The sequence below is a fragment of the Pristiophorus japonicus genome, chromosome 2 (assembly GCF_044704955.1).
Source record: "Pristiophorus japonicus isolate sPriJap1 chromosome 2, sPriJap1.hap1, whole genome shotgun sequence".
Lineage (NCBI taxonomy): Eukaryota > Metazoa > Chordata > Chondrichthyes > Pristiophoridae > Pristiophorus > Pristiophorus japonicus.
The window spans coordinates 348,493,535-348,520,916 of NC_091978.1; the positions used below are offsets into that span (position 1 = coordinate 348,493,535).

At 47.2% G+C, this 27,382-nt stretch overlaps 1 protein-coding gene across 1 annotated transcript in view; it reads right to left on the reverse strand.

Annotated features, from left to right (window-relative positions):
- Positions 1 to 27,382, reverse strand: part of LOC139234891 (serine/threonine-protein kinase 32B-like) — a 268,203-nt gene that overhangs the window by 99,706 nt on the left and 141,115 nt on the right. The window contains exon 3 of the mRNA XM_070865743.1: positions 2,614 to 2,651. Within this exon, the coding sequence (XP_070721844.1) occupies positions 2,614 to 2,651 (38 nt within the window). The remainder of the gene's footprint in view (positions 1 to 2,613; positions 2,652 to 27,382) is intronic.

The window sequence follows — 27,382 nt, forward strand, 5'->3', positions numbered from 1 at the left end:
ATGGGATTTGTTCAGCTATTTATCTGATTGCCAGACTGCCCTATTCCATTTCAGCATTTCAGTGGTGGTGTTGTAGATTTGTGCTCAGCCACAAGTGTTGAGCCAAGAATGTGCGAATTGCAAACACATATGGAGGTGTGACGATTCTGATGAATAAAACTATGATTTACACCATTTTGGCTCAGTGGTGGTTTTGCTATTAAAAATACTTTGAAAGTCATGTAGTCAAGGTGCCATGCCATGGTTTTCTAAAAGTATATGAATACATGTTGAAATGATCATGCAAGTATTCCCTTCCTTAATAGCCCAATTGTACAATGTTATGTTACACTTCAAGATTTTTTGATTGTATTTCCACAGAAAGGATTTGGAAAAAGATTATTTGTAAATGTTGGATCTTAAAAGCAATGTGTATCTGTTATACTCATAATTAATGGTCAGACCGAGTACTGTGTGTAATGAGCAAGTGTAACCTTAGCTCCTTTATTGTAGTTCCAGAATGCAGGTACATCATGGGTGGCTTGCTTATAGACTGTACTCCCAAGGGATGCTGGGGTCCCTTGAGACTCCAACGGGTAGGCCCTCTGGTGGACAGGTGTGATGCAGGTTACAAGGTTACAAGGGGTTAAATACATAACAGTATCCACGCAAGTTTTTAATAAAAGCATTTAAAATGATAATGAGATAAGCTTTGATGTTGTTTTCTCATAGACTGTAAATAATCGCAATTTATTAGCCTGTCAATTGATAACCACCTCACTTCCATGGTGTTGGAGAGTCACTGTACCCCTCAGGTTATGAACAGAGGGAGATTTAAAAAAAGGAGAGAAAGAGACACAGGCAAACAGTCAGATCCATCAAAGGTTGCAAGAAGGTTAGAATGCAGCAGAGTAATTAGAAGTTACTAAAGTCAAGCAGAACAAGCCACTGATGTGAGACTTCATGGCATGTTCATTATTTGTATTATTACACAAGACAAGTTGTATTGATTGCATGAAGCAAATCTCATCATCAATGTTGTTCCATATGTTCAGTCACTGTGAAATAAGATAACTGAATGATGCATCATGGGCTCTTCCTATTGAGACATTGAAGAAGCGCATGTGCAAAAGGCACAAATGTTCAGTACAGATCACGAGATCACAAGGGGTACGATATGTTACACCCCTGGGTTACGCTACTGTACAGTTTGATAATGGGCAGTTCAGTAAAACCAGGAAATACTCAGCGGGTCAGGCAGCATCTGTGGAGAGAGAAACAGATTTAAAGTTTCAGGTCGATGACCCTTCGTCAGCACTGGAAAAAGTTAGAGATGTACCAAGTTTTAAGCAAGTGTCGGGGCAGGGAAAGGTGGGGGGGTGGGGGGGGAGGGAGGAAAGAACAAAAGGGTCTTGCACCATCATCCCTTTTGTCATTTAATCTCTCCTGCCTTCTACCCTATCACAGACCTTCCCTTTTGTTCTTCTGCCCCCTTTTCCTGCCACTGCACTTGCTTAAAACCTGGTACATCTCTAACTTTTTCCTGTTCTGATGAAGTGGTCATTGACCTGAAATGTTAACTCTGTTTCTCTTTCCACACATGCTGCCTGACCTGCTGAGTATTTTCAGCTCTTTTTGTTTTTATTTCAGATTTCCAGCATGCACAATATTTTGTGTTTGTACTCGTTGGATTTTGGGCTTTATGTTTTTGGAGCGATAATGGTGGAGGGGCGGGAAAGTTAGCGGCCGGGAACAGTTTGCGCCTCAGTAGGTAAGTTAGGGTAGCTGGGCTCTGCGTCAGGGGACGCAGTGCTAAGGGAGGCGTTGTACACCTCTCTTGATGTCTTGGGGGGGGGGGGGGAGTTAAAAAAAACCACAAAAACATTCCCAAAATATTGACCACAGCACCACAACACAAACCGCAAATAAAATTAAAAGAAAAAACAATCACACTTACCTTAGGAGTCCATTACCTAGCTCTTCGCCGACGGGATGGTTGGACTGTCCTGATTTCCCAGACGGTCATTGCGAGGCGCGCTTCCGGGTGGACGGGTCAGGCAGGAGTTCAAACTCGCGTCGGTGTCGCAACCAGGGGCGTTGCACACCGGGCGCAGCTCCTCCGGGCAGTGCTGCTCTGCGCCACCGCAAAACCAGAGCCGAGGATCGCTGCGGGGCGCTGGAGGCTGATCACCCACCCAGACGACCTCACCGCCAGCATTGTCGCTGCTTCGGGGCGGAAAACGGAGCGCAGAAGACCCGAAAACACAGCCCAAGATGCTTAAATCAATTACAGGAAGCAGTGCTGTATCTAAGAGAATATCTAAGACAGACCCTAAACTTGTAGCAATATATGACAATACTACAGTGGGCGAGGGAAAAGATACAGCATTAAAATATGAGGATTGATATGGATATTCTTGATGTCAAAGAATTTGAAAGGAAATAGCTGTAAAACAATCTTGAAGTTGCACTTTGCGATAATAGTGTAATTATCTGAAATTGCTTTTACTAATGTTTTAGTGGGGCTATTAATCTATTGTTATCCCACAGCATAAGTTAAAAGGCAATGGGGGTGAATGTCTGTCTCCATCACCCAGGCTTCAAATCAAGAAAAACCAAGAGTTAACAACTTACCTTGCTCATCAAGAAGAATATTGTCAGGCTTGATGTCCCTGAAACAGAAAAGTAGAAACACAAGTTATTAGTTACTACTGGAAGCAAAGTTTCTCAATTATATTACTTAATTACAGATGTGCCATTCCCAGCTCGAGGATGAAATGAATACCAAGCTATTAAGTATTGTGCTAGATTTGAAAACCTTTTAGAAAATGATTATTGTGCTTTAGGTACTGTTATGTCTTCGGATGCTCTAATAATGACTCCACGCGACAATGTGTTGTGCTTGAACTGTAGTGACATAGAAACATAAAAAAATAGGTGCAGGAGTAGGCCATTCGGCCCTTCGAGCCTGCACCACCATTCAATATGATCATGGCTGATCATGTAATTTCAGTACCCCATTCCTGCTTTCTCGCCATACCCCTTGATCCCTTTAGCCGTAAGGGCCACATCTAGTCCATTTAATGTAACTCCAGAGTATCACACATGGTGGCCTGCCTTTTATACTAGGCCTGGCACACCTGTACAGGTAATGTACAAGTCTCCCACTGCAGTGCCCTCTGATGGCACACCTTGTAATAGTACAAGCAGTAACCATGTAGGATACATGATATCACTCTCCCCCAAGTCTTTAGTGCAAATCGCCTTTGCGTTGACTGTGCTCTGGGCTTAGCTCTATCTGGTTGACCCTTGGAGGGTCGTTTCCATCTTGGGTGAGTAGTTGGTATTTCGTTGGCAATAGAGTTGCTAGTGGATTCTGTTTGTGCGTCCATGACCACGCCATTCTCTTCCCCCCCCCACATACAGTTTGTACGTTGGTTCATTACATTCATGTACATTCAAGTCCAAAAAAAAATTGCATTTACAGTATTGCATTCGTGGTACCATGGTGAGTGAAGTACATTTGAATGGTGAGATACATACTTGGAATATACTTGGAGTCAGTGCTAGGGTCAGCACCGGTGCGTGAGGACAAACTAGTGCCAGAACAGCTGAATGGTGTCCAGGTAGTCTGGTGGCGGCGTGGTGCCCAGTGCTGGCAGTGGGAACCTGGTTGGCTCAGGTTGCCTGCTCTTGGGGCTTTTGCCGTTGCTTCCAGCGTCGGGCAGGTTCACAGATGCCTGTCCTCTCCTTGCGCCCCGGGTCACTGCTGGTTCCTGAGGAGTAGTCGTCTGGCAGTGCAGAGGGAACTGCTGACTCGCTTGCCTTGACGTTATTTGGTTTGGGATCCTGGCTGGTTCCAGTCCCATTTGGGAGAACCGTTGCGGGTGACCCTTCGTTCCTGGGTGTAACCTTGGTGGCGATAGGGTCTGGGGGCTGTGCCTTAGTGCAGTTTGGTCTTTCAGGCGCGTGGCGGTTGGTGCCATCGGGTGCCTGAGAGGTGGAGCCGATCGGGAGCAGGGTATCGATACTGTTGCCGTTGCCCTCTGAGATCGCAAGCTCTGCAGTTTGTATAAATTAGCTGCTTGTGGCGACACTCCGTAGTGCATCACTCTGGTCCCAGGGACGTAGGCTACAGCATTGGGTCGCTCGCTGGACCTGTGTGCTCCCGATGGGTGTTTGCCCGCTGCATTGACTGTATGCAGTTGAAATCCTACATCGCACAACGTTTCATTACTTATTGTGAATAACCTGTAGCTCCGATCACAATTACGTGACTTTTTCTTGCTTATTGCCTGTACACAACTCTGATCGTCAATTACACATTTTACATCTAACTCACAGTTGCTGTTACATTGATTGAGAGTGTGGAACTGTCCATTTAAGTGTGGTGAGTTGTGGGCCTCCTTTAAGAGAGCCTTGCTATCTTTACTCCAATCCTCTTCTTCGCTTGGTGCCACGTGTTACTCCATCAGCGCTACACCTCGTGGTCCGGCCGCCGCCATCTTTTTCTTCAGCGCCTCACCTCATGGTTTGGGCGCCATCTTTCTTCCATTCACGATGTCGACTGCTGTGATCCTCTTTTCCCTGGGTTCCGCCACCGAAGCTGGGAAGTCGCCTCTGGGTCCGATTTTCTTCCTCCAGAGTTCTGCCACTGGAGCCTGGAAGGTGCGTTCAGGTCGTCTCAGCTGGATCAGCTCCACGCAGTCGTGCTGAGCGGTCTGTGACTCAGTGCTGTGCTGGTCTGCTCTCTGGTGCCGGATCCAACCTCAGGTGGGGGTTTGCTTTGCCTCTGAGCGTGGGGGACGTCGATCGCTAGAGGGATGAAATTTTCCGAGCTCCAGTGGATCTTCTCCATCCACCTTCTTCCGAGTAGCGTTGGTCCATCACCTGCAACAATCTACAGGGGTAACCTGTGCACCGTGCCATCATGGAGTACCTTTACATCCGCACTACCAACGACTGGGATAAGTTCATTGGTGTAGGTGCACAGCTTTGTCTGAACCGGGACCAACTTGGGTCGTTCAGCCTGATTGTCCCATAGCCTCTCAAAGGCTTCTTGATTCATTACTGACTGGCTTGCCCCCGTGTCCACTTCCATGAAGACTGGAACACCATTTATCTCGACTTCCATCCTCAACGGAGAACATTCGGTGGTGCAGGTAAATGTGCTATGTACTTCATCGTGGGGCTGAGCTGCCTCTCTGACTATCGCTTCATAATCCGCGCTGGATTCATGGTCCTCTGCAGACTCTTCATCAACACAGTGAGTCATATTTCTTTTACACATTCGCTGGAGGTGGTCCTTTGTGCTGCAGCCTTTACATACATAGTCTTTAAAACGGCACTGGTGAGCCCTGTGATTCCCTCCGCAATGCCAGCATGGTGCTACTTGATTAGCCCCCCTCGGTGGACTCTGAGTTAAGGGACTCGGGGGCCTGTTCTCTCTGAGAAGATTCACATTCTACAGTCCAGTTTCTAAAAGGCGCCACTCTGTGCACAGTACTTGCCGGGTTTGAGTCCTGGAGTCGCAGGTCGACGTCAGGAGTGCTTGGCTCACGGAGATGGCCTTCTGCAGTGTGACTGTGGTATCTGCAGACAGTAGCTTATGAAGAAGGCCCTCATGGCCGATTCCAATGACAAAGATATCCCGCAGAGCTTCGGCGAGGTGGTCGCCAAAATCACATGGTGCCGCCAGCCTCCTGAGGTCTGCAGATCTACTGGCCATCGGGCCGTCAGTGTGTATAAAACCGATGTCTGGCTGTGAGGATGCTCTCTTTGGGCTTGAGTTGTTCTTGGATCAGCGTTACATGCTCCTCGTACGTCTTGGTCATTGTCTTCGCTGGTGCCAGCAAGTCCCTGACGAGGCCATAGACGGTGAACCCACAACTGGTTAGCAGGATAGCTCTGCGCTTATCAGCCAGTGTGGCCGGATTGTCGCCTGCCAGGTCTTTTGCTGTGAAGAAATGGTCGAGCCTCTCCACAAAGGCTTCCCAATCATCATCATCGGCGAACTGCTGCAACGTGCCAAGGATAGCCATTTTCGCATGAAGGTCCGTAATCTCGTCGCCAATTGTTATATCTTCAGATGCTCTAATAATGATTCCACGAGACAATGTGTTGTGCTTGAACTGTAGTGACCATAGTCCATTTAATGTAACTCCAGAGTGAGTATCACACATGCTGGCCTGCCTGTTATACTAGGCCTGGAACACCTGTACAGGTAACCTACAAGTCTCCCACTGCAGTGCCCTCTGGTGGCACACCTTGTAATAGTACAAGCAGTAACCATGTAGGATACATGACAGGTACCATTGGCAGTTCTCCCATGAAAGTTGATATTGGAGCAGTTGTTTTTAATAGACTAATTTTTTCCATTTCTTCCTGTTCTGCTTAGGATCTGTAACTGCTTCACTTCTATTTCTGCAGTATATTTGAAAACAAGTGTACAGTGATGAATAAATAAAAATTGTTCCCCAAAATTTATTCCAAAAGCAGACATAAAATTAAAATTAACATTTGTGCCACACAAGTGCCAGGCAATGACTATCTCAAACAAGAGAGAGTCTAACCATTGCTCCTTGACATTAAACAGCATTACCATCATTGAATCCACCACCATCAGCATACTGGGGGGGTCACCATTGACCTGAAACTTAACTAGATCAGTCACATAAATACTGTGGCTACACTGCAGGTCAGAGACTAGGTATTCTATGATGGGTGTCTCACCTCCTGACTCCCCAAAGCCTTTCCACCATCTACAAGATACAAGTCAGAAGTGCGATGGAATACTCTCCACTTGCCTGGATGAGTGCAGTTCGAGCAACATTCAAGAAGCTGGACACCATCCAGGAAAAAGCAGCCCACTTGATTGGCACCCCCCCCCCCCACCACCTTAAACATTCACTCCCTCCACCACCAGCGCACCGTGACTGCAATGTGTACCATCTACAAGATGTACCGCAGTAACTTGGCAAGGCTTCTTCGGCAGCACCTCCCAAACCCATTACCCCTAACACCTAGAAGGACAAGGGCAGCAGGCACATGGAAACACCATCATCTGCAAGTCCCCCTCCAAGTCACGCACCATCCTGAGTTAGAAGTATATCGCCATTCCTTCATCGACGCTGGGTCAAAATCCTGGAACTCCCTCCCTAACAGCACTGTGGGAGTCCCTTCACCACACGACTGCAGCAGTTCAAGAAGGCGGCTCACCACTACTTTCTCGAGGGCAATTAGGGTTGGACAATAAATGCTGGCCTTGCCAGCGACACCCACATCCCATGAACGAATAAAAATAAAATACCCAGGACTTTGTATATATTGATTCAAAATGGTCTTTGGTGCATAAAATGCCTGACACCCAAGCTGCACTTTGTAGCCCATTCCCTGATCTTACCAATATCCCTTTGCAGCTTACTTTGAAAAACTGTCCTAAACTTCTGTTCAAATAACTGAAATAATGGAATTTCCATAAGCATGCTCATAGTTTAAATTTCAGTCGCAACAATATCTCTGGGCTCAAAACTGCCAAAAATAACCTAGCTTAAAAAGAGCTGCCAAAGTGATCTGAAATAAAAATCTTCACTTAGACTGCTGATTCAATTTACAGCAATTCCAAATCACCAGCTACCTTTAAATCATCCTGTCAGTGTAGAGTGGTTAGTACTCATTTTTACCGGCTACGGTAATGCAGTAATGCCCAGCACATCCCCAGAAAGTCTCATGGGGAATTCCTCATGTATTGATTAACATTCTATTATAAGAGCTTCATCTGCCTGAGTTGCACCTCTTCCGCCCCCTTCTCCCCCCCCTCCCCGCACCAAGAAGAACCCTTATGATGCTCTATGGTCAGGGGCCTGGTGATCAGGTTCTCTGACAATTTCTTCCACCCTGCCATCCTGCCGTGTACTGCATCACTGGTGTCAATGAGAAAATATACCCTATTATAGCAGTTCTGGACAGTATTCCTTTCCTGAGTTTCTTGCAAATAGTCTTCATCCGAGTATGTGTTTATGACACGTAACCCCATCTTTAGCCAATTCGGGAGGGGAACGGGGGAAAGTGTGAATGATCTGTTCCAAATTTTACAGGACATCTAAAAGTAAATCACATTATCCAGACCAATAATATAAACTTTGCAGCTCTATTTTCTTAGTCGTGCTTAGTGTGTAAATTAACAAAGGTATATTAAATATATTTGACATTGCAGGGCACAAAACCATTTTAAAGCCCCACCGGTAATGCCTGTCAAAACCTTTTAGTTACACATGTAATTCGCCATACATATTTGTCACTTCAAATATGTTGGAAGACAATACAATCTTTCCACTGAGTGCTATTTTTGAGCATTGAGACACACCAGATTTTTTTTGTGAACATCTGCTGCAGAGAGAATAAACGCATTGTGACTTGCACTCCCTGGAGATATTAAACCAGCAGAGCTACGGCTGCTTGTAGCTCGAAACTCAACAGTGAAACATCAAATGGATTTCAGGGTTGCTTCAAAATGCTTTACTCCTATTCAATATGTATATTGTTCTGGTTTGAGTTGCTGTTACTCCGTTTTATCTGTGAAAATGGACTCACCAACTGTGGCCCCTGCATTCTACATAGGTCGATTATGGGTCCACCTGAATTCAGTCAAGTCTATCAACTGTCAGAAGGTACTTCTTACATAGCAGAGTATTCAATTTATTTTTTGCCAACCTCCTAGACACTGCAAGTATGGTGGGGCAGGACTTCTGCTGGTCTGATGTCAAGAATGCTGAGCCTGCCCTAGTTTCTGAGGTCGGCCTCATGTGAATAGCTCTTGGCATTGCAAATGCCTCTTGTTGGTGGGAGCTCATCCATTTGGGAGCAGGCAATAGCACGCAGTTGCATTATTTAAATGCTTAAAGGGCCTAGCATCCTTACCTTTTGCTGGTACAGAAGAAATATCCACCCGATAAAGACATCGGAAATGTCTGCTGCCAGGCACAACTCTGCAGTTTGCTCAGTCCAATGTGGAAGTGCTACTCCAGGAGGTTTGGGAAAGAAGGAGGCTCTGTTTGAGACCAGGTGGAGGCGCCCCTAGTGGAGGATGTAGCCAGGACACATAGTGCCAACTCAGCCACTGCAGTGTAGGAAACAGTTTAGTGACCTTACCAGGTCAGTCAAGCTAAGAGGTGTCATTCACCCCTTCTAAGGATGCAGAGGGCTAAGTATGCCCACACCTCGCTCTCACTGTTAAAGTACTTAACTGGCTTACCATCAATGCCGGGCAGAAAGCGTACTGCTTTTTACAACCCCATCTTCACCTGCACTTGTTCATTCAGTGATATCCTTATATGCTGTTATGCCACTAAAAGCCTTACATAGTATATAATTATTTGGTGCGTGCACCTGTCATCACACCCATTATAGTCTGAATGCTACCACCTAGCACTGATTGTATATAATAGTAACTAAGCGTCATTATAATTTTTTGTGTTTTTGTTTTAAAAGGACAGAACAGCAGAGAAAGACTGATGATAGGTGATGGTTCCCCCACACCTCCACTGAAAGAGATATCAACTGGGAGAACAAGGCTCCCCTCTGCAGCCAGGGTTCATTGCCTGACGAAGAGGCGCCTGAACAGAGAGCAGCAGAATGTGAAAATGATGCCTCAAGCAGAATTACTACAGAGCTTACTGCTGGGATACTAAAGTTAAAATTCTGCTGGTTGGACTGCTCAGGTGGGGTGCTCCTTAATAGCCCAGCAAAGATATCCAAAATAATCACGGTCCACTGCACGTTGCATAACTTTGTAACACAAAGAGGAGTAAGCATGTCACAGAATGGAGAGGTACAGCAATAGCAAAGGAGAAAGATGAGAAAAAGGAAGAGGAAATGGAAGGAACAAAGGTCTAGTCAGCAGGATTTACACAGTAAGCACTTACTGATAACTGCTTTCAGTAATTCATCACTGATACTGCTTCCAGGAAATCCAAGCCATGGTCATGTGTTACAGACGAACAAAACACTTCACAGTAAGATATGTTTCCACTTCTGTGCTCCCCGTTTACTTGGTCTGGTGTGACAATCTCAATTCCTTTCGCTGTTACTTAATACTCAATTTTGTGTTTTAAAATGAAACTGCCCCAGGGGAACCTCAATTGTTGCTGTTGCTCTAATTGAAGAAAAAAACCCTGTGAAATATATTTCTGTGAACCACTTTTCTGAAATATCAGTAAACCAAAAGTGATCACCCTCAGCCCACTTAGTTACAGACGACAGCAAAAAAAACCTTGCAGTTATACACCACCTTACTAGTTGTGTTCTGCCATGGCTCAGTGGGTAGAAACCCTCGCCTCTGAGTCAGAAGGTTGTGGGTTCAAGTCCCTTTCCAGTGACTTGAGCACAAAATCTAGGCTGACACTGCAGTGCTGAGGGAGCGGTCCTCCTGCAGCGACTCGGCGTGACCTGGGCCTCCCGGCTGGACCTATTGCAGCGACTGGGCAGTTGGATCTGGCTATCGTGCCTCCACGCCCCCCGCCCCCCCGACCCCATCTGGACCTCTCCTTACCCACTGATGACCTGGCTTCCTCTCCTCCTCCAGATGAGGTGAGTACAATGGCTGTGACCCCCTTGCTCTCCCACTCTGAACCCCAGTGGACCACTGCGCTCCCCCCCACCCAGGCCACAATGCCTGCCCCAACCAAGCCTTGGACCACCTACCATCAAGGGCGCTACCCAGCGCCGAGCCTGCGGCCAACATCTTGCCATCGGCAACTAGGCCCATATAGCAGTGCCTGGCCTCCAGTCATATTGGACCCCCTTGCCACTGGACCAAGACCTTGCTCAGCTTAGCGCGTGTGGTCGCCGGTGTGCAACGACCACCCCACGTTAAAAGAAATCATGCACAGGCATCTTCCACTCCTCTAACATGAAGTTCGGGACCTGGAACGTCAGGACCCTCATGGACAACCTCAACAGCGACAGACCGGAATGCCGCACCACCACTGTTGCCCGGGAACTTAGACACTTTGATATCGACAGCACCACCCTAAGCGAGACCCGGTGGGCAGGGGCAGGCCAGCTCAAGGCTGGAAAGGAAAACGAGAGACAGAACACCTCCTCCACGGAGTGGACTTCGCCATCAAAAACGAGCTGGTCGACCGACTCAACGACTTCCCCTGCGGGGCTAACGAATGCCTCATATAGCATCCTCGTCCAGGTCAACATCCCCAGCATTGAAGCACTGACCACACTTGATCAGTTCCACTGGGCAGGCCACATAGTTCGCATGCCAGACACGAGAGTCCCAAAGCAAGCGCTCTACTCGGAACTCGTCCACGGCAAACGAGCCAAAGGTGGGCAGCGGAAGCATTACAAGGACACCCTAAAAGTCTCCTTGATAAAGTGCGACATCCCCACTGACACCTGGGAGTCCCTGGCCAAAGACCGCCCTAAGTGGGTGAAGTGCGTTCGGGAGGGTGCTGAGCTCCTCGAGTATCGTCGCCGAGAGCATGCAGAAATCAAGCGCAGGCAGCGGAAGGAGCGTGCGGCAAACCAGGCTCCCTGCCCACCCTTCCCTTCAACCACTGTCTGTCCCACCTGTTACAGGGACTGTGGTTCTCATATTGGACTGTACAGACACCTAAGAATCCATGCTAAGAATGGAAACATAGAAACATAGAAAATAGGTGCAGGAGCAGGCCATTCGGCCCTTCGAGCCTACACCACCATTCAATATGATCATGGCTGATCATGCAACTTCAGTACCCCACTCCTGCCTTCTCTTCATACCCTCTGATTCCTTTAGCTGTAAGAGCCACATCTAACTCCCTTTTGAATAAATCCAACGAACTGGTCTCAGCAACTTTCTGTGGTAGAGAATTCCATAGATTCACCATTCTCTGAGTGAAGAAGTTTTTCCTCATCTCGGTCCTATATGGCTTACCCCTTATCCTTAGACTGTGACCCCTGGTTCTGGACTTCAGCAAGTCTTCCTCGATTCAGAAAGACTGCTATGATGATGATGATGAGGAGCGCTGTACTGTTGGAGGTGCTGTCTTTTGAAAGAGATGTCTGCTCTCTCAGGTGAATGTAAAAGATCCCACGGCACTATTTCGAAGAAGAGCAGAGGAGTTATCCCCAGTGTCCTAACCAATATTTATCCCTCAATCAGATTATCTGGTCATTATCAAATTGCTGTTTGTGGGAGCTTGCTGTGCGTAAATTGGCTGGCACGTTTCCGACATTACGACAATGATTACACTTCAAAATGTACTGCAATTCTTTCTATTACATCACTCAGGATGCTCCAAAGCATATCACATGCAATGAATTAAGTCATCTTTGTGAAGTCATTTAGCATGCAGCAAAACCCCACCAACAGCAAGTAGATGCATGGCCAATTAGACCATTTCTTGTTGGTTCTAGCTGAGGAAGGAATGTTGATCAGGACACTAACAATTCCTGCTCTTCTTCAAGTAGTGACTTGGGGCCCAATTTTCCTCAACCCCTTTTTTCGGCGCAGTTAACTTAAATGCATCGACTTTGCGCGCTGGAAACGGCGCCAAAAGAAAGTGGCCCCATCCTGCCCACTCTGCCGATTCTCCGATGTCCCAGCATGCCATAGATAGTGAAGTGGGGGGGGGGGGGGCGGAGCAACAGCCCAGCGCAGAAAACACTGCCAGCAGCTGCACGCATGCGCAGTGGAGTCTGTGCGCAAGCTCCTCGCCCTCCCAGTGTGTGTCCTGCAGGCTGTGAGTAGGACCCAATGCTCGCAGCCCCTATGCCTGGCCGAAGGGATGCCCCGATGTTCACCGCACCCTATCCCTGGCCGAAGGGACGCCCTGATGTTCGTCGCACCCTATCCCTGGCCGAAGGGATGCCCCGATTTTCGCCGCACCCTATCCCTGGCCGAAGGGATGCCCTGATGTTCGCCTGGTGAATGGGAAATATCCTGCAGTATTTATTCAGGGTCGCTCAGAGTTGTCAGAAACTGAATGCATCATAAAAAAGTATAAAAGTTGGTAATTTGGGTAAAAGTTGGGAATTTGGTAAGTGGGAATTCGGTGCAGAGGGGAAGGAGGTTCTGTTTTTTTGCTGCAATACTTGTAGTGGTTCATGTTACATATCTAAATATTTCATATAATCTACCTATAACTTAAACTAGATCAAGTAATGAGTTAAAAAAACTATAAGCTAAGTTGATTAAATGTTGGAAGGTTGTTTCCCCTGGCTGAGATTATCCACTTTGGACCCAAGAAAGGTAGATCAGAATAAATGGTGTGAAGCTCGGAACTGTGGTGCTTTAAATGTACTAACCTGCGCCGAATTCTTAGCTGCCTGCAATGTTTTTCAGAGCTGGCCACATACGCTGACCTAAGTCGATTTGGAGTAAGTTTTAGCTGGCCAAAGTGGCATAAATGGCCAAAACTGGCGTAAGTGTCTGGGAACGCCCCCTTTTGAAAAAAAAACTGAACTAAAAAAAATCGTACCTAACTGAGTTACTCTGGAGCAAGTTTATTGGGGAAAATGGCATTTTTTAACTTACGCCAGAAAAAACAACTTACTCCAAACAAATTGGAGCAAGTCATGGCTAAAATTGTGCCCATGGTCATTTCCAATGTTCACCTGAACAGGCAGGTGAAGCCAATTTTAAAGCTGCTTTCCCAGCCAACTACAAGCTTACATTTTAAGTCTGATATGGATGTATTGTAGATCATGACCACGTCAATCTTTGTTGCATAAAACTGCATGAAAAACAGGCACGTGCTCTGTGCAGAGTATGCTTGTCAGTTGCAGAATGAGATGTGATGATTCGATGCGTTGAACTGTCGGTGTAAATTGAATTCTTCAATAATTAGTGGCAGCTGCTCCATTTCACACCTGCTATTTACATAAGTGCCCAGCATTAACATAATCTGTGGATAGCTAGCAATGTGCGAAAAGAGCAAAACTCAAACCCTGCGTTTTGAGTTTTTGTGGGTACGGTAGTGTAGTGGTTGTTACTGGACTAGTAATCCAGAGCCTTTGCTTCATAATCCAAAGAACACGAGTTTCAGTTTGAGAATTTGAATTCATTTTTTTTTTTAATTGCAACAACATGCTGGTACCAATAAAAGTAACCACGAAGCTATCGGTTGTGTCGATTGTGCCGGAGGCTGCAGCAAGGTTGAAGATGTTGAGTAGAGGTAATGTAATCCCGTCACAGTCTCAAAGAATGTCGCTCTTGACTTTGATTAGTGCTATTTTGGTGCTCTGGGAAAAAGAAAGTAAAGTCTTGCCTTTCCTGACCACCGGACATCGCAAAGCAATTTACAGCCAATTATGTACTTTTTGAAGTGTAGCCGCTGTTGTAATGTCAGAAATGAGGCAGCCAATTTGTACACAGCAAGCTCCCACAAATAGCAATGTGATAATGACCAGGTAATCACTTTTTAGTCATGTTGACTGAGGGATAAATATTAGCCAGAGATAACTCCCCTCTCTTCTTCAAAATAGTGCCATGGGAGCTTTTTACGTCCACCTGGGAGAGTATCCGAAAGACAGTGCAGCACTCCTTCAGTACTGCTTTATGGAATCCCTGCCGAGGTACTGAAGTATGGCGACAAGGCACTGCTGTCATTAATACATGACCTCTTCTCTCATCTAGAGGGAGGAGAGCATGCCGGGAGATCTTAGAGATGCAGTGATCGTGACCATCTTTAAAAAAGGGGATAAGTCTGAATGCGGCAACTACGGAGGAATCTCCCTGCTATCAGCCACTGGGAAAGTTGTCGCTGGAGTCCTCCTCAACCATCTTCTCCCCGTGGCCGAGTAGCTCCTCCCGGAGTTGCAGTGCAGATTTCGTCCCCTCCGGGGCACAACGGACATGATTTTGCAGCACGACAGCTGCAGGGAACAGCGCCAGCCCTTATATATGGCCTTCTTTGACCTTACAAAGGCCTTTGACACGGTCAACCGCGAGGGTCTATGGATTGTCCTCCTCCGTTTCAAATGTCCCCAAAAGTACATCACCATCCTCTGTCTGCTCCACGACGACATGCAGGCTGTGATCCTTACCAACGGCTGCATCACAGACCCAATCCATGTCCGGACCGGGGTCAAGCAGGGCTGCTTCATCACCCCCAACCCTCTTCTCAATCTTCCTCGCTCCATGCTCCACCTCACAGTTGACAAGCTCCCTGCTGGGGTGGAACTAAATGACAGAACCTGTTCAACCTTCGCCGTCTCCAGTCCAGGTCCAAGACCACCCCAATCTCTGTAGTCGAGCTGACCTCCAGGACATAGTCGATGTATTTACTGAGGCATACAAAAGCATGGGCCTTACGCTAAACATCACTAAGACAAAGGTCCTCCACCAGCCTGTCCTCGCCGCACAGCACTGCCCCCCAGACATCAAGATCCATGGCGTGGCCCTGGACAACATGGACCACTTCTCATACCTTGGGAGCCTCCTATCAACAAGAGCAGGCATTGACGACGAGATCCAACACTGCCTCCAGTGCGCCAGTGCAGCCTTCGGCCGCCTGAGGAAAAGAGTGGTTGAAGACCAGACCCTCAAAACTGTCACCAAGCTCATGGTCTACAGGGCTGTAGTAATACCCACCCTCCTGTATGGCTCAGAGACGTGGACCATGTACAGTAGACACCTCAAGTCGCTGGAGAAATACCACCAACGATGTCTCCGCAAGATCCTACAAATCCCCTGGGAGGAGAGACGCACCAACGTTAGCATTCTTGTCCAGGCCAACATTCCCAGCATTGAAGCACTGACCACACGATCAGCTCCATTGGGCAGGCCACATAGTTCGCATGCCAGACACAAGACTCCCAAAGCAAGCGCTCTACTCGGAATTCGTCCATGGCAAACGAGCCAAAGGTGGGCAGAGGAAACGTTACAAGGACATCCTCAAAGCCTCCCTGATGAAGTGTGACATCCCCACTGACACCTGGGAGTCCCTGGCCAAAGACCACCCTAAGTGGAGGAAGTGCATCTCGTCGCCAAGAGCATGCAGAAATCATGCGCAAGCAGCGGAATGAGCGTGCGGCAAACCAGACTCCCTGCCCACCCTTTCCATCAACCACTGTCTGTCCCACCTGTGGCAGAGACTGTGGTTCTCATATTGGACTGTGCAGCTACCTAAGAACTCATGCTAAGAGTGGAAGCAAGTCTTCCTCGATCCCGAGGGACTGCCTATGATGATGGAGTATGAGCCTCGATTTTTGTGCTCAAGTCTCTGGAAAGGGACTTGAACCCACAATCTTCTGATTCAGAGGCGTTGGAAACTACCAACTGAGCAACAGCTGCCTCTGGGAGGAACAGAAAATTGATTTGAGGGATTCAAACTTGGGAGTTGAGGGAGCAATGGGCATGGATTTGGAAGGCAACAACATGTTCGAGAGGAAAAGGAGATTGGAGATGAAGAGCAGTAGTTTGCAAGGGCAGAGAGGTCACGGTGTCTTTATTGATGGGGTGGTTTTGGTGGCATTTTTGAAAGAGACGATGACAGTGCCTGATGAGATGGAACTCTTTCCAGCAAGCAGCTAGGAAGGGAAGTTGAATGGATAGTGATTTAGTGGAAAGTGAGTCACAGAAACAGGAGATGGGTCTCATGGAACAGAGGAGTTTGAAGAGTGTTAGATAGAAGGGAGATAGAAAGAGATGGGGCTTCAGCATTGCGTAGGGGACTGGGGTGAGCAGGGAGGAAGCAGCAAAGGTAGCTGAAAGGATGGTTTCTATCTTGATGACAAAGAAGTTCATGAGCTCCTCGCACATGTTGTTACAGGTGAGAGTGGAAGGACAGAGGAGAGGGGCTCAAGGAGGTAGTTGGTAATGAAGACTAGAAGCTGGGGGGAGGGGGGATAATCTTTGCTCTGCTGGATGATCCTGGGTGGTTTTGGCAGAGGAGAGTGAAACCTGGTAGAGAATGACATGGTCCAGCCAGATCTGGTGATGAATGGCTAGGCCTGTGTGCACCAGATATGCTCAAGTCTGCACCCCTTTGACTGGAGGGAGCGAAGATGAGGGCCATAACCACAGGGAATACTGACATGGGAGACAGGGAAAGTTTTACTGCTGATAACAGCATCAACGGTGAATGTGAGGGAGTGGTCAAGCATAACCATTGATGCAGAGGGATTGTGATGAATGGAAGGTCAAAAAATAGGCAGCTGGTAACTTGAAAGTGAAGTTTTAAGTGACTTAGCGGATGCTTTTTCTAGGGGCGGATATGGAAGGAAATAGGGTTGGAAGGTGGTGGGGGATTGTGTGGTGAGGGATACAAGGAAATGATTGGAGATAGCTCTGTCAGTGATCAAAACTGCAGGAGTAAAGAAGCTACGAGAGATGGCAAGTTGGCCTAGAATATGAGTGGGAGCGATTACGTGAGGAAGAGGTCTAGGGAGGTTAGGACGGCAGTGAGTTCAGAGGAGATAGTGCAAGGATGAAATTGTTGAGTGCAGAGACAGAGTGAGGAAAGGAAAGAGGATACCTTGGTGAGAAATTCCGGCTCGGGGAAGCCATGGTAGACAATGAGCTGTTGGTCGTAGCTCAGTGGTAGCACACCCACCTCTGAGTCCGAACATTCTGAGTTCAAGTCATATACCAGAGACGTAAGCACAAAATCTTGATTGGCACTCCAGTGCAATGCCGAGAGTGTGCAACACTGTCAAATATGCCGTCTTTTGGATGAGATGTTATACCAAGGCCCCATCCACTCACTCAGGTGGATGTAAAAGTTCCCATGGCACTATTTCTGATTGAACCTGATTGATTTTTTTGAAAAGGTGACTAAAGTAGTGGACAGGAGACTGTTTATGTATTTTATTTATATGGACTTCCAGAAGGCAGTTCCCCCTGGCGTTCTGGCCAATAGTTGTCAACATCATTAAACAGATTATCTGGTAATTATCACATTCCTGTTTGTGGAGCCTTGCTGTGTATAAATTGGTTGCTGCCTTCCTACATTACAATAATGACGACACTTGAAAAGTACTTCATTGGCTGGAAAGTGCTTTGGAACATCCTGAGGTCAGGAAATTCCATGTTTTCCTTTTTAAAGGAGGGGTGAAAATCATGGAAAAGGGTGAGGAGCTTGAAGGAGGAGAAGATGTCAGAGGAGTAAAGGGGAAGGACCAAGGCGATAAAGAGAAATGCATCACAGTGGCAGGTTGTGCAGGGTAGGTTATAGAAAGTATAGCCAGATGGGGAGGCTATGGTAAGGTGCAAAGTGTCCCCACCCATGTGCCAAGTTTCACTCAAAGCCAGAATATCAATACAATCATCCACAATTATGGATAGCACGAGCCTTGAATGCTTGCAACCCAAAGGGCATTCTTTAGGGAGATGCGGAGGAGGCAGTGATTGTTGATCTTCCAGCAGAGTCCGAGGGGGCAGTGATAGATGAGCTGAGTGGAACAGGAAGAAGTTTAATGAGGTTAGCCCGCAGCCAACACATTGGGCAGGATCCTGCCAAACTGGAAGGTGTGCTAAATGTTGGCGCAATACTTCTATAATTCATCAAGTGCACAGAATGAATTAACTATGATTTATAAATTGTCTGCAATACGAATAGAAGCTTCTATCTTCTTAAATGAGACAGACTCATCTGCTCTCCAGGATGTAGAAATTGGTTCATAATTTATGATTAAAATTTAAATTCGGTTTGGAGATTATCCCAGGTTGGCACCATCATAATGATGGAAGAATTTGCAAAATGAGCATTTACGAAATGCCAAGGGGACTTGCAGTTGCCCCGCACAAAACTGCATTATTAAATTACTCTGCAAATAAAAGTTTGTAAAATCACAAGTTACAGATCAGCCTGCTGATCCATAATACACCAAAAAAAAATAATTTGATTTGAGTGAAACTCAATGGGCTGGATTTTCGGGTCCTTTGCGCTCTGGGTTTCGCCCCAGAGAGGCGTGAAATGGGGCAGCGAGGTCTCCTGCGTCTGGTCACGATCCTCGAGTCAGGTTTTGTGGCAGCGCTCAGCAGCACCACAGGGAAGAGCTCCGCCGGGTGTGCAACGCCTCTCATTGCGACACTGTCCGAGTTTTGACTCAAACCCGACCCGTACGCCTGGAATCGTGCCTCACAATGACCGCCTGGGAAAGCAGAGTGGTCCAGTCCTGCCGGCGGCAGTGAGGGAGGTAAGTGTGAGTGTTCCATTAATTTTTTTCATGATTTGTGTTGTGGTGGCGTGGGCAATGTTTTGGGACTGTTTATGTGGAATTTTTTAAGGTTTTTTTCTTGGCCCCCCAAGACCTCGCTCGGAGCGCACACAACCCGGCACTTTAGTTTGGGCGTTTCCCATTTTTGTGCCTCGAAAGTTGCACAATGCCTCCCTTCGCACTGCACACCCTGGCGCAGGGCCCAGGTGGCGAAAATTCTGAAATCCAGCCCAGAGGCTTAGAAGTTGTTCTAATCATAAGAAGAAAATGTGTGCTGCGTCCAATATTAACCTAAATTGTTGTTTCCATTAATAAAGTTGTACCTGTTTTCAATGTTGTCTATTGCGCTTCTAGCCCAATGGGCTAGAAGTACAATAGACATCCCTTAGTGGTCATGCCATTCTCATGAAATGCTGAAGGTTCATCTTGAAGGGTGAGTAATGCTGGTTGGTAATGGTAATTGCGAGGCAACTGCGCAAGGTGGTGCTTTTCAACAGAACAGTAACGAAGGCAAGAATAGGAGACTATCATTAAAAGTGTAAAGTTTGTGTCCATGACTTGTCGAGGGTAATTTTCAACTTCACCATCTGGGTGGTAACCTGCTGGAAGGGGCAGCACGGGCCAGTCCGCACTGCGATGTGTGCGCACACTAGGTCCGTGCAGCAGAATTGGTCTCGAGTCGTTTTGGTTAATCCTTGCCAGCGGACCAAGACCTAGCTCTGTCAAGCCCATGTGGTGGCTGGTGTGCAACGGCCACCACACGTTAAAAAAATCCACGCACTCTTCAACATGTAGTTCGGGACCTCGGATATTTTGGCGTGGAAGCAAGTCACCCTCGATACGAGGGATCGTCTAAGAAGAAGAGAACCAGTTGGAGTGGATCACCATCCCTTTGTACACACAATGGGATGACATTCAGATGAGTTCTATAACAAGTGGGCAATCCAATCCGCTGCATTACTACCCAGATAGTGAGGGGGGAGATTATTGCCTTCCTCTCTTTTCAGGAGAAACTGGCTTTCACTTGGAAATCCAGTGGAGATGGCAAGTGATGGTCACCAACACCCTATAAGGAGCTATATTGACATTCTGGTTACTGAGACCTTGGAAGGAGAAGGTAAGGCAGAAGTTTGAGGACAGTGCACAACCTCTATTTTAGACCATTTTATATACATAATGTAATTTGCAGCTAAAATTGGAACATTATCATGGTCATTAACGTGACTAAGCAACAGTGGTGAAAATTTACAAGCATTGGTTAAGCCGTAGGTATTTACATAAACATGCATATTTACTCATTTTTTGCTTTCTTTTCTTTACACAGAGAAACCAGAACCCAAGGATGCTCTTGCCAGATCTTCCATCAGTGAAACTGCAGCACATTACATAGCAACGACTTCATATTCTGTAAGCATCTGCACAGAGGCAGGGAGGCTGGAATTCTCCTGTACAGCAGCATTCTCTCCCTCCATTCTGTCCCCAACTATTGTCTGTTGGAGTGGGGGCAGATTCAGAGAGATAGGTGGAAGTCCACCTCACCATAACTCTGCCCCAATTAATTTTTTTAAAATTCATTCACGGAATGTGGGTGTCGCTGGCAAGGCCAGCATTTATTGCCCATCGCTAAATGCCCTTGAGGAGGCGGTGGTGAGCCGCCTTCTTGAACCGCTGCAGTAAGGGAGGTGAAGGTACTCCCACAGTGCTGTTAGGGAGGGAGTTCCAGGAATTTGACCCAGAGACGATAAAGGAATAGTGGTATATTTCCAAGTCAGGATCGTGTGTGACTTGGAGGGCAACTTGGCAGTGTTCACATGCACCTGCTGTCCTTGACATTCTCGGTGGCTGAGGTCACGAGTTTAGGAGGTGTTGTCGAAGAAGCCTTGGCGATTTGCTGCAGTGCATCTTGTAGATGGTACACACTGCAGCCATGGTGCGCCGGTGGTGGAGGGAGTGAATGCTTATGGTGGTGAAAGAAGTGCCAATCAAACGGGTTGCTTTGTCCTGGATGCTGTCGAGCTTCTTGAGTGTTGTTGGGAGCTGCATTCATCCAGGCAAGTGGATAGTATTCCATCACACTCCTGATTTGTGCCTTGTAGATGGTGGAAAGCCAGATGGTGAGTCACGTGCCACAGAATACCCAGCCTCTGACCTGCTCCTGTGACCACAGTATTTATGTGGCTAGTCCAGTTAAGTTTCTGGTCAAATCCTGTCCACACTCTGAAGGCTATGGATAGTGATAATGAGATGGGGTTATTGGCTAATGCACGTTGCAAAGATGATGAAGTATTGAAGGTAGGGAAACAGCTGGACCGAAATTCTATAGTGACTATGCAACATTTAACTTTTGAACACATGATGTGACCGAACAGTAACAAATCAACTAGTTGCTGTGCAATCAAATGTTGCAAGTTAGCCTACATGGTGTGAGCAGTCTGCCATTCAAAACTCTGGAGTCATAAACAAATTGGGTGCTGGTTTGACAGGGCAGTTTTCTGTCCTCGCATGGTTAGTGGCACCTACAACTGAAAACTCTGCGATACACACAAAGAATGCGGAAGAAGCACCTCGCATGGATCTTCTCCTTGCTGTTTTCAAAATGCTGAGGGACAATATATATTGGACTATAATTCCCAACTTTAACAAAGTTGTAGATATATTGCAGACAATTATGAAACAGTGATGCAGAGATCTTGTACAAGCACAAAATGCTGATAATATGAGGACTCTTGTCTTGAGCAATGTCATATGTACAGCAGCACCAAAACAAGCATCTGGCTCTCAGCTCGATGGCAAATTTGTGCCAGCACCAGGTTGTGCACAAATGGTACAATGTGCTCCTAAGAGCAGTATCATCTCTAGTCCAACAGCACAGACAGACCTGGATGATCTCTTCTTCTTAGGCAGTCCCTCGGAATCGAGGATGACTTGCTTCCACACTAGTTCTCAGGTGACTGATGAGTCCGTTGCGGGACCTACAGTCTCTGTCACAGGTGGGGCAGATGGTGGTTGAAGGGACAGGTGGGTGGGGTGCTTGGACTGACTGCGCTCCTTCCGCTGTTTGCGCTTGGCTTCTGCTTGTTCCCGGCGAAGAGACTCGAGATGTTCAGCGCCTTCCTGGACGCTTCTCCTCCACTTTAAGCGGTCTTGGGCCAGGGATTCCCAGGTGTCGGTGGGGATGTTGCATTTTTTCAAGGAAGCGTATCCTCTGCCCACCTGGGGCTCTCATGCCTTGTCGGAGCTTGTGTTGGGTCCAACAAAAAACTGGCGACCTAAAGAACGGATGATGGATGGAGAAAGTGTAGGAGGTCCAGCAGCTAGCCGACAACCATGTGGACATGCGTGGATTCTTCAGCACAGTCAAGACCAACTACGGCCCAAGCACCCAAGGTCCTACCCCACTGCGGGCCAAGAACGGAGAGGTGCTCATCAAGGACAGAGAGGCAGTCAGTGCCCGCTGGAAGGAGCACTTCGGAGATCTCCTAAACCGAGACTCTGTCTTTGACGTGAGTGTCCTCCACTCCATTCCGCAGCATGCTACCCGTCACCATCTCAGCACAACCCCAGCCCTGCATGAGGTTGGAAAGGCCATCTGACAACTGAAGAACAGCAAGGCCTCAGGAGCCCGGCCGATGCACTAAAGCATAGCGGAGAAGCACTATTGGTGTGAATATATGAACTCATTTGTCTTATTTGGAAGGAGAAGAGCATGCCAGAAGGTCTCAGAGATGCCATAATTGTGACCACCTTCTGGATGATCAGCTGGCAGAGCAAATAACGGTCATGTGCTGGCAGAATTCCCACATGGTAGACTGGTCGTGAAGGTTAAAGCCCATGGGATACAGGGCAAAATGGCAAGTTGGATCCAAAATTGGCTTGGGGGTAGGAAGCAAAGGGTAATGATTGATGGATGTTTTTGTGACTGGAAGGATGTTTCCAGTGGGGTTCCGCAGGGCTCAGTATTGGGTCCCTTGCTTTTTGTGGTATTTATAAATGATTTAGATTTGAATATAGAGAGTATGATTAAGAAATTTGCAGACGACACTAAAATTGGCTATGTGGTTGATAATGAAGAGGAAAGTCATGGGCTGCAGGAGGATATCAATCTACTGGTCAGGTGGGCAGATGGCAAATGGAATTTAATTCAGAGAAGTGTGAGGTGATGCACTTTAGGAAGGCTAATAAGGAAAGGGTATAAACATTAAGTGGTAGGCCACTTAATAGTGTAGATGAACAAAGTGACTTGGAGTGCTTGTCCACCAATCCCTGAAAGTAGCAGGCCAGGTGGATAAGGTGGTTAAGAAGGCATACGGAATGCTTGCCTTTATTGGCAATATAAGAGCAGGGAGGTTATGCTTAAATTGTATAATACTTTGGTTAGGCCACAACTTCAGTTCTGGTTGCCGTATTATAGGAAGGCCGTGATTGCACGAGAGAGGGTGCAGAGGAGATTTACTAGAATGCTGCCTGGAAGGAGAATCTTAGTTATGAGGACAGATTGGATAGGCTGGGTTTGTTCTCATTGGAACAGAGGAGGTTGAGAGGAGACCTCATTGAGGTGTACAAAATATTGAGGGGCCTGGATATAGTGGATAGTAGGGTCTATTTCCATTGGTGGAGGGGTCAATTACGAGGGGGCATAATTTTAAGGTGGTTACTGGAAGGTTTGGAGGGGATTTGAGGGGGGCTTCTTTACGCAGAGGGTTGTGGGGATCTGGAACTCGCTGCCTGGAAGAGTGGTTGATGCAGAAACCCTCACCTCTTTTAAGAGATGGTTGGATGGGCACTTAAAGTGCAGTAACCTGCAGGGTTACAGACTTAGAGCTGATAGTTGGGATTAGACTGGATGACCTATTGTTGAACGGCGCAGATATATTGGTAAGTACTGCAGGGATTAAAATAAGGCCAGGGTGATCTCCTGGACAAGTTTCGATCGCCTGGATGGGTCTGAGAGGAATTTGCTCAGATTTTTTCTCCCGAGATTGGCCTGGGTTTTTATCTGATTTTTGCCTCTCCCAGGAGATCACATGGCTCTGGTTGGGAGTGTAAAATGCTTCAGCATAAGGGGTGTCGCAGTTGTGTGAGGCGGACTGGTTGGGCTGGGTGCTCCTTGCCTCTCCGTCATTGTTCATAGGTTTATATGTAACCTCTAGGGCTGCTGACCAAGGGCCGGCTGCTGACCAAGGGCCGAAATGGCCTCCTTCTGCGCTGTAAATTTCTATGTATCTATGTTTCTACAGAAGCAAAATTATAGAGGCAAAATTATTGTGCTCTTATTATGCATTTTTACTCAGAATGTAAATACAGTTGAATGTACTGGTAAGAATCATAGGGGCCAGAATTGCCCCGTGTCCCATTTGGGGGCAGTAACCTCTCTGCAAGAGCACTTCAGCTTGTCCTAGTTCCTCACCCTATCCCCGTAGCCCTGCATTTTGTTTTTCCTTCAGGTACTTATTCAGGTACCTTTTGAAAGCCATGATTAAATCTGCCTCCACCAGTGAATTCCAGATCATAATCACTCGCTGCATAAAAGTGTTTTTCCTCATATTGCCTTTGGTTCTTCTGCCAATCAGCTTATTCTGTGTCCTCTAGTTCTCGACCTTTCCGCCAATGGGAACAGTTTCTCTCTATCTACTCTGTCTAGATCCCTGATTTTGAACACCTCCATCAAATCTCCTCACAACCTTCTCTTCTCTAAGGAGAACAACCCCAGCTTCTCCCCAGTCTATCCACGTAACTGAAGTCCCTCATCCCCGGAACCATTCGTAAATCTTTTCATACACCCCTTTTAGAATTGTACCCTTTAGTTTATATTGCTTCTTCTCATTTTTCCTTCCAAAATGTATCACTTCGCACTTTTCTATGTTAAATTTCATCTGCCACGTGTCCACCCATTCCAGCAGCTAGTCTATGCCTTCTTGAAATCTATCACTATCTTCCTCACTGTTCACTATACTTCCATGTTTTGTGTCAGCTGAAAATTTTGAAATTGTGCCTTGTACACCCAAGTCCAATTCATTAATATATATCAAGAAAAGCAGTGGTGCCAGGAACGACCCCCAGGGAACAACACTGTATTCCTTCCTCCAGTCCGAAAAACATCCATTCACCATTTATCTCTGTTTCCTGTCACTTAGCCAATTTCGTATCCATGCTGCCATGGTCTCTTTTATTCCATGGGCTTCAACTTTGCTGCCAAACCTATTATGTGGCACTTTTGTCAATGTACACCACATCAATCGCATTGCCCTCATCAACCCTCTCTGTTACCTCTCCATACACAACAACTGGTGAAGAGATACAGATAGCGAACCCAAAGATGCAGAGAACAGAGGGCATCCTGGAGAAATTCTCGGAGGGAGATGATTGGGAAACTTTTGTGGAGCGACTTGACCAATACGTCGTGGCCAATGAGCTAGATGGGGAAGAGAGCGCTGCCAAATGAAGGGCGATCCTCCTCACCGTCTGTGGGGCACCAACATATGGCCTCATGAAGAATCTGCTCACTCCAGCGAAAACCACGGAGAAATCGTATGACGATTTGTGCACACTGGTCCGAAAGCATTTGAACCCGAAGGAAAGCGTTCTGATGGCGAGGTACCGGATCTACACCTACAAAAGGTCTGAAGGTCAGGAAGTGCCGAGTTATGTCGCCGAGCTAAGACGCCTTGCAGGACATTGCGAATTTGAAGGACATTTGGAGCACATGCTCAGAGATTTTTTTCGTACTTGGCATTGGCCACAAAACCATACTTCGCAAACTTTTGACTGTAGAGACCCCAACTTTGAGTAAGGCCATAGTGATAGCCCAGGCATTCATTGCCACCACTGACCATACGAAGCAAATCTCTCAGCACAGAAGTTCTGCTACAAGTACTGTGAACAAAGTGATGTTGTTTTCGAATCGTAATGTAGGGGGCAGGTCACACATACCTGCAGATGCATGTCCGCAGATGTCTCAGAGTCTACCATCAAAGGTGATGAATGCAAAGCCATTAACACCTTGTTGGTGCTGCGAGGGGTGATCATCGTTTCCATTCATGCCGATTCAAAGAGCACGTTTGCAAAGGCTGTGGAACAATGGGACACCTCCAACGAGTGTGCAGGCAAGCTGCAAAGCCTGTTAAACCTGCAAACCACCATGTTGCAGAGGAGGACAGATCCACGGATAATCACGATGAACCAGAGCCTCAGATCGATAAGGCAGAGGTACATGGGGTGCACAAATTCACCACGAATTGTCCCCCGATAATGCTGAATGTTGAACTAAATGGACTCCCAGTGTCAATGGAGCTGGACATGGGCGCGAGCCAGTCCATCATTGACAAAAAGACTTTTGAAAGGTTGTGGTGCAACAAGGCCTCAAGGCCAGACATAACTCCAGTTTGCACGAAACTAAGAACTTTCATGAAAGAACTGATACCTGTAATCGGCAGTGCTACCGTAAAGGTCTCCTACGATGGAGCAGTGCACAAGCTACCTCTCTGGGTGGTACTGGGCGATGGTCCCACGCTGCTCGGCAGGAGCTGGCTGGGAAAGATACACTGGAACTGGGACGACATCCGAGCGCTATCGCCCGTTGACGACACTTAGTGTGCCCAGGTCTTAAACAAATTTCCTTCGCTGTTTGAACCAGGCAATGGGAAATTCCAAAGAGCAAAAGTGCAAATCCACCTAATTCCGGGGATGCGACCCATCCATCACAAGGCGAGAGCAGTACCGTACATGATGAGAGAAAGGGTAGAGATCGAGCTATACCAGCTGCAACGAGAGGGCATCATTTCCCCGATCGAGTTCAACGAGTGGGCCAGTCCTATCATCCCAGTCCTCGAGGGAGACGGCACCGTCAGAATCTGTGCCGATTACAAAGTAACTATCAATCGTTTCTCCCTGCAGGGCCACTATCAAAGGCCGACGACCTCTTTGCAACCCTGGCGGGAGGAAAGACATTCATGAAGCTGGATCTGACTTCAGCCTACATGACGCAGGAACTGGAGGAATCATCGAAGGCCCTCACCTGTATCAACACGCACAAAGGTCTTTTTGTTTATAACAGATGCCCGTTTGGAATCCGATCAGCGGCAGCGGTATTCCAGAGAAACATGCAAAGCTTACTGAAGTCGATCCCACATACCGTATTCTTCCAGGACGACATCTTGGTCACAGGTCGGAACACAGTCGAGCATCTGCAGAACCTGGAGGAGGCTCTTAGTCGACTCAACCGCATGGGGCTCAGGTTAAAATGCTCGAA